Source organism: Molossus molossus, unplaced genomic scaffold, assembly GCF_014108415.1.
Source record: "Molossus molossus isolate mMolMol1 unplaced genomic scaffold, mMolMol1.p scaffold_m16_p_1, whole genome shotgun sequence".
Taxonomy (NCBI): Eukaryota; Metazoa; Chordata; class Mammalia; order Chiroptera; family Molossidae; genus Molossus; species Molossus molossus.
This window is the reverse complement of record NW_023425344.1, coordinates 206,735,348-206,748,946: the sequence shown is the minus strand read 5'-3', so window position 1 is coordinate 206,748,946 and position 13,599 is coordinate 206,735,348. Positions and strand designations below refer to the sequence as shown.

At 37.1% G+C, this 13,599-nt stretch overlaps 1 protein-coding gene across 11 annotated transcripts in view; it reads left to right on the top strand.

Annotated features, from left to right (window-relative positions):
• Positions 1–13,599, top strand: part of MAP4K5 (mitogen-activated protein kinase kinase kinase kinase 5) — a 116,415-nt gene that overhangs the window by 57,778 nt on the left and 45,038 nt on the right. For all 11 annotated transcript variants that reach the window (XR_004960039.1, XM_036265671.1, XM_036265709.1 and 8 more), the window contains 3 exons: positions 252–333; positions 1,172–1,288; positions 2,467–2,545. Coding sequence is in view for 10 of the 11 variants with exons in the window: in XM_036265671.1 (XP_036121564.1) it covers positions 252–333; positions 1,172–1,288; positions 2,467–2,545 (278 nt within the window). In the remaining variant the exon portion in view is untranslated. The remainder of the gene's footprint in view (positions 1–251; positions 334–1,171; positions 1,289–2,466; positions 2,546–13,599) is intronic.

Below are 13,599 nucleotides of genomic sequence, written 5' to 3'. Positions count from 1 at the left end.
ATGTATTTTTTAGAGCTCATATATATTACTATTCTGTTAACTAACTGAATTTTACTTAAGAGATGGAATCAACACATGTTTTCAAGGAATATACTGTGTTTTGGGTTTAGTTTTTTGGCTTATATAGAGCTAAGGGACATAAGAAAAAAATCATGTGTTTCAGACTTTCTAACTACTTGTAAGTTAATTTAGTAACACCAAAAAACTAATATTAGTGAAATATTTTTGTACATGTCTCTTTCTGTTTGAAGGTCATCAACATTCCATAATTTTGTCAAAATAGCACTAACCAAAAACCCCAAAAAAAGACCAACTGCTGAAAGACTTCTGACTGTAAGTCATTGAAATTACAGGGGAATTTTCTGTAGGCTTGCCTTAATTAGGCATATCACTAGAACAAAAGTATTTAGGTTTTTTAATATAAAAATGTTAGTGATCTCTTACAGCAGGGGTCAGCAAACTTTCTGTAAAGAGCCAGATAGTAAATATTTTAGGCTTTGTGGGCCATATAGCATCTGTTGCAACTACTCAGTTTTGTTCTTGTAACACAAAAGCAGCCATAGATAGTACACACAAATGGGTGTGGCTTTAATACCCAATTAAATTTTATTTACAAAAAGAGACAGTGCACCAGTTTTGCGGACAGGCTGTATGTAGTTTGCCAACCCCTGCCTTAGAGAAAACTGTCAAAAATGTTGCTGTCATCTAAAATTAATTGCTTTTCTAGATTTTTTCTATAAGTTTATAGAATACCATGTGTGTATATGTGTTTGTTAAATACTTTTATAGTACAAAAAATCAATAATTATAGCTGTCTATGAAAACTTTATTTGAATGTAATCATTTTACCGTATGTCTTGGTATATTAACAATTTTATCAGTATAATGCGAAGAGTAATAAATGTCATTGTCAAAGCCAAGGTTTCAATTTTACAATCTAATATATTCATGTTATAAACTTACCCCCCAAAGATTCTTTAGTTTTATTAACATATAGTTATGGATTCCCTGATTAATATTTTTGCTAATACATTCTCTAGTTTATTTGTATTAGTAGGTTCCCATATGCTAGTCTTTGATATTTACTGAATAGAAAAGTACAAATAACATTTTTATAAGCCATAGATATAAAAGCATACTCATGAAATTGTTTTGTTTTGTTTTCACTTAGCATACTTTTGTAGGGCAGCCAGGTCTCTCTAGGGCCCTGGCAGTTGAACTCTTGGACAAAGTGAACAATCCGGACAACCATGCACATTACACTGAAGGAGATGACGATGACTTTGAGGTAAGGAGTATTTCTGATCTAATACAGTCGTCCCTCAGCCACTTCTCGCTTCAACATTTGCGGCTTCACAATAGCATCGAAGCGAGAAGTGGCCGAGGGACAACTGTATAGAAATAAAGAATCCCACTTAACGGAAATTCATTTATCGCGGTAGAGTCTGGAACTGATTAACCGCGATAAGTGAGGGCCGACTGTACTCCTTCAGGTGGAAGTCATTTCTCTTTCCTCTGGGCATTAATAGTAATCTTCTTAATGAGTGGCATTTACCGTTTTCTAATCTTACAAATATTTTGTGCCTTATCTTCCTAGACTGTAAGCTCTTTGAAGATCTCTGGCTTGCTTTGAATCTGTTAAATATTTTATATAGTATAGACATGGAATAAGGGAAAGAGAGAGAAACATCAATTTGTTGTTCCACTTATTTATGCATTCATTTGTTGCTTCTTGTATGTGCCCTGACCGGGATCAAACCCGCATCCTTGGCATATCAGAATGATACTCTAACCAACTAAGCTACTCATCCAGGGCTAAGTGAATAAACTTTTAAAGTACCTTAGTGTTCATTGTATTTTTTAATTTTTCTACTATAATTTATTAAGATGTAGTCATGTTTGTCAGTAAGTGAACATTTAATTGAAAAAGAGAAACTTTGCCCAGTCATTGTGGTCCACTGGTTGATTATCGACCCATGCACCAAGAGGTTGCCAGTTCGATTTCTGGTCAGGGCACGTGCCCAGGTTGTGGGCCAAATCCCCAGTGCTAGGCATGCAGGAGGTGGCCAATCGATGTTCTCTCTCATTGATGTTTCTCTCTCTCTCTCCCTTCCTCTCTCTAAAATCAATAAAGAAAAGAATTTAAAAAAGAAAGAAAAAAGAAACTTTGAATTTTTAACTTTATCCTTGAAATTTTTTTTAAAAAAGATCAAGGGATTAAGTACTACAAATTAGTAGTGACAAAATAGTCCTGAAGATGTCAAATACAGCATAGGGAATATAGTCAGTAAAATCATATGGTGCCAGGTGGTATTTGAGATATTGGGGGGGACCACTTTGTACAGTATATGATTGTCTAACCACTATATTGTACACCTAATACAAAATAATATTGAATGTAAACTAATTGAAAAATAAAATAAAATAAAAAACTTTTAACTGTGTATGTTATGCTTATATCCACAGCCCCATGCAATCATTCGTCATACCATTAGATCTACAAACAGGAATGCCAGAGCTGAACGCACAGCTTCAGAAATAAATTGTATGTGTTTGGTATACATTTTCAATTGGTGGTTTTGGAGGGTTGACCTAGGTGTTCTTCTAGTTTATGGAATAATAAAATCTCAAACTAACTGAGGCTCTGTTCTTTAACATCAGAATACCTCTAAAATAGAGGTTGTTTTTCTAGTTTATAATGGAATTCCCTTGGTTTACAATAAAATAGTTTTTTTTATTTTCTAATTACAATAAATATATGTCCATTGCAGAAAATTTGCAAGAGGAAAAAACTAGAAAATCAACATTGCCTACAATCACATCACACAGTGCCAACACACAAATACTATTTTGTTGAATTTCCTTCATGCTTTTCCATGTATATTTTTTGATGGCTATATTTATAATTTACATTAAATTTTACTTAGGTATTTTCTACATATTAACCTAGCGTTTGTAATCATTATGTTTGATGGTTGCTTCCTATTCATTGAGCTGATATGTTATAGTTGAACAGTTTCTTATTGTTGGACATTTGGGTTGGTTTTAGTTTTTTTAGTCAGCTAAGATGAGTCTTTTCTAAAATACATATTTTAAAAGGGAAATTGACTTTTATTTACTAAATTAATCATTGACAGATAAAAGTTTTATCCAATATTTGTCATTTTAGCCTTAGTAATTTAGAAGGATAGATTTGCAAGAAGTTTTAAGTATGTGTATATTGATTTCAATTTATACTTGTTTCAAAGAGATTTAAAGTAGTTTACAGTAAAATAAGATATAAATAAAAATTATAAACTATAATGGAAGAAGATAATTTATTAAATATTTAGGCTAATTAGAATCATTGCAAATGAATATTTTAAGTCTGAGTTTTCTTGAGCCCAAATATTTCTAGCTTTCTGGATACAGCATCGGAAATGTAGGTCAATGGAGAGTTAGAGATATCCTTTCCTATCAGTTGTTTCAATCATGTCTATTTATAGTTAAACCAGTAATTCAAGATTTTATCTCTTTGTTAGTCCCAGATTGCTAATGTTCTTATGCTATCTTTTTACATAATCCCAAGTGAAATCTCTGGGTTTCAAATACTAGACAGAAAAGTAGCAAAGTTGATATTCCATTATAAAGCTCTCTCTTTTATGCAGCTGTATAGTATTCAATTAATGTAATCTAATTTATCCATCTTGTATAACTTTTGGGTTTTTGTTATGTTTACCAAGGCCTTCCTGATGTTAAAGTTATAATTTTCCTATTATTTCTCCTTGTATTTTTTTAAAATATGTTTTTATTGATATTTTAGAGAGAGAGGAAGGGAGAGAGAGAGAGAAACGTTGATCAGCTGTCTCTTGCATGCCCCTCACCGGGGATGGAGCCTGCAACCTGGCCATGTGCCCTGACCAGGAATTGAACTGGGACTTCTCAGTCCATAGGATGATGCTCAATCCACTGAGCCACACCAACCAGGCTCTTTTTATATTTTTACAGTTTCATTTTTTAATATTTAAATCTTTAAGATATTAATTTATTTGGTAGAAGGTATGAAATACTGATTCAAGTTCAGTTTCTTTTCAAATGACTACCTATTTGTCTCATTGCTGTTTATTAAAAACTTTACATTTTCATTAATGGGTCTAATTATGCCACCTTTATTATGTACTAAATTACCACATGCATTTTAAGCCTCATTCCAGAAATTCTGTTCTGTTGCATTAATATATCTAGTCATGTGCCAGTAGCATACTTTTGATTATTATGTCTTTATAATACCTATTAAAATCTGTTAGGACTAATCCTTCTCCTACTTCCCCCCAACCTCCCCACACACATACATACCTAGTTGCTGTTCTTTTTTATTAATGATATTTGGCTATTGTATTTTCCCAGCATGAACTTAAGAATCAGTTTAACTAGCCCTGGCCGGGTTTGCTCAGTGGTTAGAGCGTCGGCCTGCAGTCCCGAGAGACCCGGGTTCAGTTCCCGCTAAGGGCACGTATCTCGGTTGCAGTTTGTCCCTGGCCCTGATTGGTCGTGCAGGTGGCAGCCACTCAATGTGTCCCTTTCACATCAATGTTTCTCTCTCTGTCTCTCTCTCTCTCTGTCTCCCTCCCTTCCTCCCTCCCTCCCTCCCCCTCTACCTGAATAAAAAATGGAAAAATGTCCTTGGGTGAGGATTAAAAAAAAAGAATCAGTTTAACTAGTTTTGAAAACTGTTGGTGTTTTTACTGAGGTCTCATAAATTTATATATTAACTCCAGGAGAGTTGACATCCTTATGACATTTCATCTTCTTAACCAAAATAGGCCTTTTCAGAGATAAGTTCAAAATTCAGTTCTTTCATGAGTGCCCAGTGTATTACTATCTTCATCGAGTGAGCTCTTTGTGCTTCAAGTACTAGACAAATGGTGGAATTAAAATTCATTTTATTAGTGATGTATTTTTAAACTTTCTCCAGTATTATTATTCTGGAGTGTTTTATAGCTTTTTGTTTGTTTAATTGATTTTATACATAGTCTTTTGTTTTAGTTTTTTTAATTGAAATTCAGTTTTTTAAAATGAAACTACCGCCCAGATCAAGATACAGAATATTAACAGACTCTCTGAAGGCTCCCTCAGTGCTCCTTTACAATCAGCACCCTTCCATCTTCCTATATTTCCCTGCCCTCCCCCTGCCCAGGCTAGTCATTAATCTGATCTATCACCATAGATTGGTTTTTACCTGATCTTGATCTTTAAATAAATGGGATCATACTAGATGTACTTAGTTTCTTTTGCTCAACATTATGTCTGTGAGTCATTCATGTCATGTAGCATTGGTTCACTGTTTTCATTGTAATGTTATATTTCATAGTATGATTATACCAAAATGTATCCATTCTTCAGTTTATGGGTGTTTGATTTGTTTCTAGTTTTTGCCTATTGTGACTACTGTAAGCATTCTTACTATGTATTTTGAGCAGCCATAAATAATTATTATGGTTCTGGCCTTGCAGTAAGGAAGAACACAAACCAGAGGAACCATGACACATCTCATCAAACAAAGGAAAATAAGTGTAGAGGGTTCTGGAAAAGTGGAGGTCAAGTGAAATTTAAGTGACTACAAGAAGTAGCAATGTGTATGAAAGGGTGAATGTTAAGTTTATACTACAAAAATAGACCTAGAGGTCTGTTTCGTTGGAAACTTGGAATGTTGTATTCTGAAACTCTTTTATTTGAAACTCCATATCTAGGTTAGATATTGAGGCGTCTTCTCTTTGTCAGTGACTTAGATCTTCCAGGCAAGAACAGAATGATTCACTCTAATGAATATGATTTCATACAGCAAAATCTCTGACAGTCTGTGATTTCAGAGAATGGTATTTCTCAGTAAGAAAGCAGTAGTAATTCAGGGAGGGGATCATCATGTGATACTTGATGTATGCAGGACATCCTTAGGAAAAACATTGTTTCTTAGTGACTTTGCATTTGGATTTGTGTCTGTTCTCCCTGCCTTATGAATGGCAAGGCAGATTACTTTATGTATGGGTGTATTAGCTAAATTACCTATTTTTTTTAATCCCCACCTGAGGATATTTTTCCGTTTATCTTCAGATAGAGTAGGAGAGAGGGAGAGAGAGAGAAACATTGATGTGTGAAAGACACATCGACTGGTTGCCTCCCACAAGACCCAACCAGGGCTGGGGACTGTACCGCAACCAAGGCACGTGCCCTTGACCAGAGAATCGAACCCGCAGCTCTTTGGTCGAGAGCTGATGCTCCAACCGCTGAGCCAAACTGGCCAAGGCAAATTACCTATTTTTAAAAATTGTTTTGTCATCTGAAAAGTCACCTAGTAGTTTTAGTCCAGTTACTTAGGAAACCAAGTAATTACAAGGAATTAGCACCAAAGAAAGGTGAGAATAATCCACAAGGAATGCAAGCCCCGCAGTCAGTTTAAAACATTGTATGGTTTTTAGCTGATTCACAAGTGAGTTTTAGCCAGGTATTGAACTCATACAAAGAACTGACTAGGGTTGCAAAGAGCAATATTAAGAATAGAGACTCTACAGGTATCATTTTAAAGAGATAAACAGTGTCTATCAACAATCCAAAATCTTCAGCTGGCAAAGTGGAAAAAATATAGAGAAAAAAGAGGAAAGAAAATAAAGAACTGTAGTATGTAGTGTCTCCAGTCATCTTGTTCCATGTGTCTTGGGCAAATAATCCATTTCATGTCATCATCAGCTTGATCCAACTGACTAGTGTGGAAACTCATCGTTTTGCAGTTTCTGAAGATTCTTTGTCATCTCAAGTTTGAGGTGTCCTGCTGAGAGAACTTGCATCAATTTAAGATTGGCCTTTGCCAATCTAAAATTGAGAGACTGGAATACAAGGATCATAATTCTGTTTTACCATTGTGTTAGTTGTTAACAGTACCTGGCAAGATTCTATTTCTTGAGGTTAGAGGGCAGTTTTCTATAAGGCAATCTGAGTTTTAATCATTAAAAGGTTGTTTCAGAGGAAATGCTTTTTGGACATGTTTGAATATAAAACTGTGTGTAGGTACAAGTCTCAGCTATATTAGTCTGTAATGTAGAAACTAGAGTTGGGGGCAGTACTCCCAGATGTATAAGATGTTCACTTTTTGGTACATTGGGAGAGTTAATGAACTCCTGAAGGAATCAACCTCACTGTCATTCAAGTCAAAACAAACATTTTAGGCTGAGGAAGTCTAATAATTTCTAAAAGTTGGCCCAACTTCAGTTTGAAAATTCCATTTGTCTCTTTTATCTTACCTGAGCACAAAGGCAGTGAAGATTTTGAGTAAAATGTATTGTCGTACAAAGCTTCTTAGTAACAGTTCTAGGAAAGTGTTTACATCACTGAAGAGGTAAGAGTTTTCCCAGGTAGGAAACAAAAAACTACAGCAACTTTTCTTTGCCATTGTTAAAGTTGAGACTTTTAAACAACCTTTGATCCATCTTAGAAATAAACATAATGATAACCCAAAATAAAGGCTTTGTTAACAGAAAAACTATTTATGAAAAATTATCGGAGATATGACATACCCATGTGTCCCTCTACATCAGTATTTTTAAACTGCATATTGCTACCCAATCGAAGACATTAATCAAAAAAAAATTTTAAAGACACAAAATAGAAAATATCCAGGTGCATCTCTTGGATCCTTAATAGGGTACTTACCATGAAACTTTTGTCAGATTTTGGTTTGTTTGTTTTGTTAGCAATTTGTCATGTGCCTAGGTGTAATTTTTGTTTGTGTTATTTGGGGTTATTGAGCTTAGGTCTATGAATTTGTTTTTTTGTGGGGTTTTTTTTCATCAAATTTGAAAATTTTGGGGTCAATATTTCTTCAAAATTTCTACTCCAGGTTCTCTCTTCTCCTTTTGGAACTCCAGTTAACTGTTAGACCATTTGATGTTTCTCGGGTTACTGAGACTCTGTTCTCTCTGTCCCTCACATACCTCCATGTGTTGTTTTTGTTCTCTATACTTCAGTTTTGTTTCTATTGTTCTGTCAAGTTCTGTGATGTTTCTTCTGTGGTGTTGTCTCCTCTTTAAGCCCATTTTATTTCAGATATTGTGTTTTTCAAATCTAGATTTCCATTGATGTATGTATGTGTGTGTATATATATGTGTGTGTGTGGTTTCTATTTTTCTGAGAATTTTTATTTACTCACTTATTGTGTACATCTTTTAAATTCTTGAACATATAATGGCTGTTTTAAAGTCCTTGTGTACTAATTTCAACATCCGTGTCATCTCTAAATCTATTTCTATTTTACAACTGGTTATGATTCCTGTTTTCTTCTCTAGTTGTTTTATATTGTATCTTGGATGTTGTGGTACAACATTGAGTGTCCTAGATTTTGTCCTTTTTATTTAAAAAAAATTTTTTTTTCCTTTATTGACTTTTATTGAGAGGGGAAGGGAGAGGGGGAGAGAGATAGAAACATTGATGAGAGAGAACATCGATTGGCCGCCTCCAGCATGCCTCCTACTGGGGATCTGACCCACAACCTGGGCATGTGCCCTGACTGGGAATCAAACCAGTGACCTCTTGGTGAATGGGTCCACGCTCAACCACTGAGCCACAACGGCTGGGCTGTCCCCTTTATTTTAAAGAGTATTTACAGAGTTAATTAATTGGTAGGTCACCTTGGTCTTTTCAAGGCTTGTGCCAGATTTCACTAGAGGTCTTTCCTGTACTAGAAACTCAGATATCTTTCCTGCTACTGTTTGATCACCAGGATTTACATTTAGCTCACCACATTCTGTTAGCTCTTTTCTGACATACCTTGCATAATCTTGCTTTGCTTGTGGGCAATTTAGTATTCAGCTAAATCCTTAAGAGACCTTTTGGCATATTTCTAGATCTCCTTCTTATGCAGCATTCTCATTTCTGGTACTCTATCCTTCAAATTCCCACTGTCTAAGCAGCTCCAAACTCCAGTCTTTGTTTCCTGCACCCAGTGAGGCTTACTCTCTCTTTGGGTTCCACTGTCTTGTGCCCTAGTTTGGAAAATGCCTTCAGGCAGAAAGGGTGAATGTGGATCTTACCATCATGTAGTTCCCTTCTCTTAAACCTTGTGGTATCAGTTATCCTTTGCCTCAAATAGTTGCTTCATATATTTTGTACACACACATAAATTTGTGTTATATGTATCTAGTTGTTTCTAGCAGAAGGGTAAGTCCAATTCCTGTTACTTCATTATGGCTGAAGACTGCATTATCTTTTGGAGATAAATGAGGAACTATAATAGAAAATCTCTCACCTTTGTATTTTCTTAGGCCAAAGATGCATCCAAAGGTTCTGCCAGGAGTTTCTTTAAAATAAAACTAAACAACTTGGGGTCCATCACAGAACAATGATATTATGGCATTCTGTGCCATAAATCATAGCTGCAGTAATGTTAGGCTAGTCAGAAAGAATTTTATTTATTTATTTATTTATTCATTTATTTATTTATAACTCATCTTTATTGTTGAATGTGTTACAGATTCCCCCCCTTCTCCCCAATCCCACCCCCCCTCCTGCCTTCCCCACACTATTGTCAGTGTCCACTGGGTATGCATATATGCATAGAAGTTTTTTGGTTTATCTCATCCCGCCCTCTCTCCCCTTCCCTTTGAGGTTCATCAGTCTAAAGACCAGTTTGTACTTCTTAATTCCTTCATCTTTTTCACCCATACCCCAAGCCCCCACCCATCTGGGAAGCAACAAAAAGTTCTCTGTATCTAGTTCTCTGTAAAACTTGTCTGTTTTTGTTCTGCTTGCTCATTTTGTTTATAGATTCAATTGTTGATAGATATATATTAATTGCCACTTTATTGTTCATATTTTTGTTCGTCTTCAAGAAGACCCTTCAACATTTCATATAATAACGGTTTGGTGGTGATGAACTCCTTTAGCTTTTTCTTGTCTGGGAAACTCTTGGTATGTCCATTGATTCTAAATGATAGCTTTGCAGGACAGAGTAATCTTCGTTGTAGGTTGTTGCTTTTCATCATCTTGAATATCACTTGCCACTCCTTTCTGGCCTGCAAAGTTTCTTTTGAGAAATCAGTTGACAGTCTTAATGGCAGCTCCTTTGTAGGTTACAAAATGCCTTTCTCTTGCTGCTTTTAAGATTCTCTCTTTGTATTTAACCTTTGGCATTTTGATGATGTGTCTTGGTGTGGACCTCTTTGGGTCCATCTTGTTTAGGACTCTCTGTGCTTCCTGGACTTGTATGTCTGTTTCCTTCACCAAGTTAAGGAATTTTTCTGTCATTATTATTTCAAATAGGTTTTCAATTTCTTGTTCTTTCTCTTCTCCTTCTGGCACCCCTATGATGTGAATGTTGTCACTCTTGAAGTTGTCCAGGAGGCACCTTACACTATCCTCCTTTTTTTGGATTCTTTTTTCTTTTTGCTGTTCTGATTGGGTGTTTTTTGCTTCCTTATATTCCAAATCGATGGTTTGCTTCTTGGTTTTACCTACTCTACTATTGAATCTGTGTAAATTATTCTTTATTTCAGTTAGTGCATCCTTCATTTCTGACTGGTCCTTTTTTATGTTGTTGATGTTCTCACTGAGTTAGTGCATCCTTCATTTCTGACTGGTCTTTTTTTATGTTGTTGATGTTCTCACTGAGTTCCTTGGAGTCCACTAAGTTCCTTGAATGTCTCACCAAGTTTTTTGACCAACTTTATAACCTGTGTTTTGAACTCTGCATCTGATTGTTTATCTCCATTTTGTTTAATTCTTTTCCTGGAGTTTTGTTGTTTTCTTTCATTTGGGACATGTTTCTTTGTCTCCTCATTTTGGCTACTTTCCTGTGATTGTTTCTATATATTAGGTAGAGTTGCTATGTCTCCTAGGCTTCATAGGGTGGTCTATTGTTGTAGGTGTCCTGTAGGATCCAGAGGTACAGCCTTCCTGATCACCCCAGCTGGGCCCTCGAGGTGCACCCCTAGTGTGGATTGTACATCTTTCTGTTGTAATTGAGTCTTGAAGTCAGTGGGAGGGATTTACTCAGGCTGATCAGCTGCAAGGACTGGCTGGGCCCACTGACCACTGGCCTCTGACTTCCTTGGAGGATCAGCGGTATAAGGGACCAACACAATGAGCAAGACTTAGTTCAGCAGGGCTCTGGTACCCTCTGAGTCCACTCCTTGAGTGTGTCACTCGTGGAGGTGGTTGGGTGGTGGTGTTTTGATGTGGTCTGAAGCTGTCCACTGGGTGTGCTGGCCCTGGAACTAGGTCAGCCACTGCCTGTGTTCTATCTGGGGCCACCCAGCATAAGCTACAAAGTGATCTGCCCACGGCTGCTGCTTGTGCTGGGCTTGGAGGTGCCCAGGAAACGCCATCTTGTGAAGCAAGGCAAGCTACTTCTAGTGCCAGGCCTGGGGCCACTTAACAAGAGGTATGGGGCTTGCTGAGACCAGATGCTGCTTGTTTGAGAGATTTTAGGAAATTCTAAAGCAGAATCCAAGACAGGCCAATCCTATGGTAAAGCCTTTGGAAACAGCTTGGGTGGGCCCGAAAGTTGGGTAGGGCAGGGCCTCAGGGAATCACCAAGGGTGGGGCAAACAGTGAGAGCCAGGTTGCTCGAGTCCCAGATATGGCTGCAGTCTGCTGCCCCAGGGAAGTGCTCACCAAAGCAATATCAGTCTCCACCAGCAGTCTGTCCAGGAGAAAACCGCCTCTCCAGCTCACATCCCGAGACCAAACAATTCAGTTCTTCCCTGTATGTCTCTAGAACCCCTCAAGCTGCCTCCCCTTGGAGCTTAGAGGGAGCAAGTCCCAGTAAGTCCGTGCTTGGGCCCTGGCCGGTTTGCTCAGCAGTTAGAACGTTTGCCCGTGGACCAGAGAGTCCTGGGTTCTGTTCCCACTAAGGGCATGTATATCCGTTGCAGTTTGTTCCTGGCCCCAGTTGGAGTTATGTGGGTGGCAACCAGTCAATGTGTCTCTCTCACATAGATGTTTCTCTCGCTCTCTTTTCCCTCTCTCCTTCCCGCTCTATCTGAAGGTAAATGCAAAAAATGTCCTCAGGTGAAGATAAAAAAAAAAAAAAACTGCCTGTCCTGCAGCCAAAGTCTCCCTCTGCCTCAGTTACCGCTGGTTTTTACAGCCAGAAGTTATGGGGACTTCTCTTCCTGGCACTGGAACCCTGAGCTGAACACCTGTTGTGGGACGGGGACCCCTCACTCCTTAGGGGGGACCTTCCTAGCCAAGGTGTCCTCCTGATTTTTATTTGCCACACATGTGTGTGGGACCAGCCAGTCTGCACCTCTGCCCCTTTTACCAAACTTGGTGTCGTGGCTATTTTAATTTCGTAGCTGTAGAACCTCCAGCTCGATTTCAGGCAGTTCTGAATGATGGTTGTATTGTAGTTTAGGTGTGATTTTTATGTGGTTGTGGGAGGAGATGATACTGTGATTACCTACGCCATCATCTTGACCAGAAGTCCCTCGAGACTTTCATTTTCTATTCCACATATTTCCCAAGCGGAGGGAGGAAGGAAGCAGCTCGTAGACAGAAATGGGGAGTACATCAACTGATCCCAAGAATTTTATTTCTTTAAGGAATATTTTTATTACATGTTAAAATTAAACATCTTAAATATTTGCTATTATAAATGAAATCTTGTTTTATTTTTAGTCACTGAAATTGGTATTGGGATGCATTTGATATTTTACTATATCTTTAATCCAAATTTATGAAACTAATTTTCTCTAGGAACTTTTTTGTCTTGAAATTTGCTATAGAGAGAGAACCCTCCCCCTTTATTGATTTTAGAGAGAAAGGAAGGGAGAGATAGGAGATAATTCCTTTTTTTTTTATCCTCACCTGAGGACATTTTTCTATTTTCTGTTCAGATAGAGTGGGAGGGAGAGAGAGAGAAACATCGACTTGAAAGGGACACGTCGAGTGGTTGCCACCCGCACAACCAAACAAGGGCCAGGGACAAACTGCAACCGAGGTACGTGCCCTTAGCAGGAACCGAACCTGGTTCTCTCTGGACCTCTGGACCGCAGGCCGACGCTCTAACCACTGAGCAAAACCGGCCAGGGCGATAATTACTCTTTTTAAGAAAAAAATTGTATTTTCTTATTTTTCCATATTTATAATTCAACTCTAGACCTGTTTGTCAGTATTTCTAGTTGTGACAAAAACGCACATAAAACTTTAGCTCATCTCTGTCTCAAATGAGTGAAGTGGTCCTTTGTGAATTATAGTAGTGGTTCTTGAATAAAGATGTTTTTTAATTGTGTTAAGAAATAAGTCATTAATGTACAGGGCCTTTTATTCTCGGTTATTTTTGAAAAGTAGATACTGTATGTAATGGAATGTCTTCTAGTCTTTTATTATAAATTTTATGACATTTTTGTTTAATGTAATGAATTATGTACATACTTTGTATTGCTTTACAAATCTTTTTAGAGGTAAGGACAACTGGATCCTTTTTTAAAGTACTTTCTTAATGTATTTTGTTTGCCAAGATTGTATTTAGGAATCTTCATCTCTATGATACAAGTTTATTTTCATTTTTGTTTTTGTTTTTTGTTTTTTTGTCTTTTAGTCACATTAGATTTAAGAGTTTTAAAATTCTGC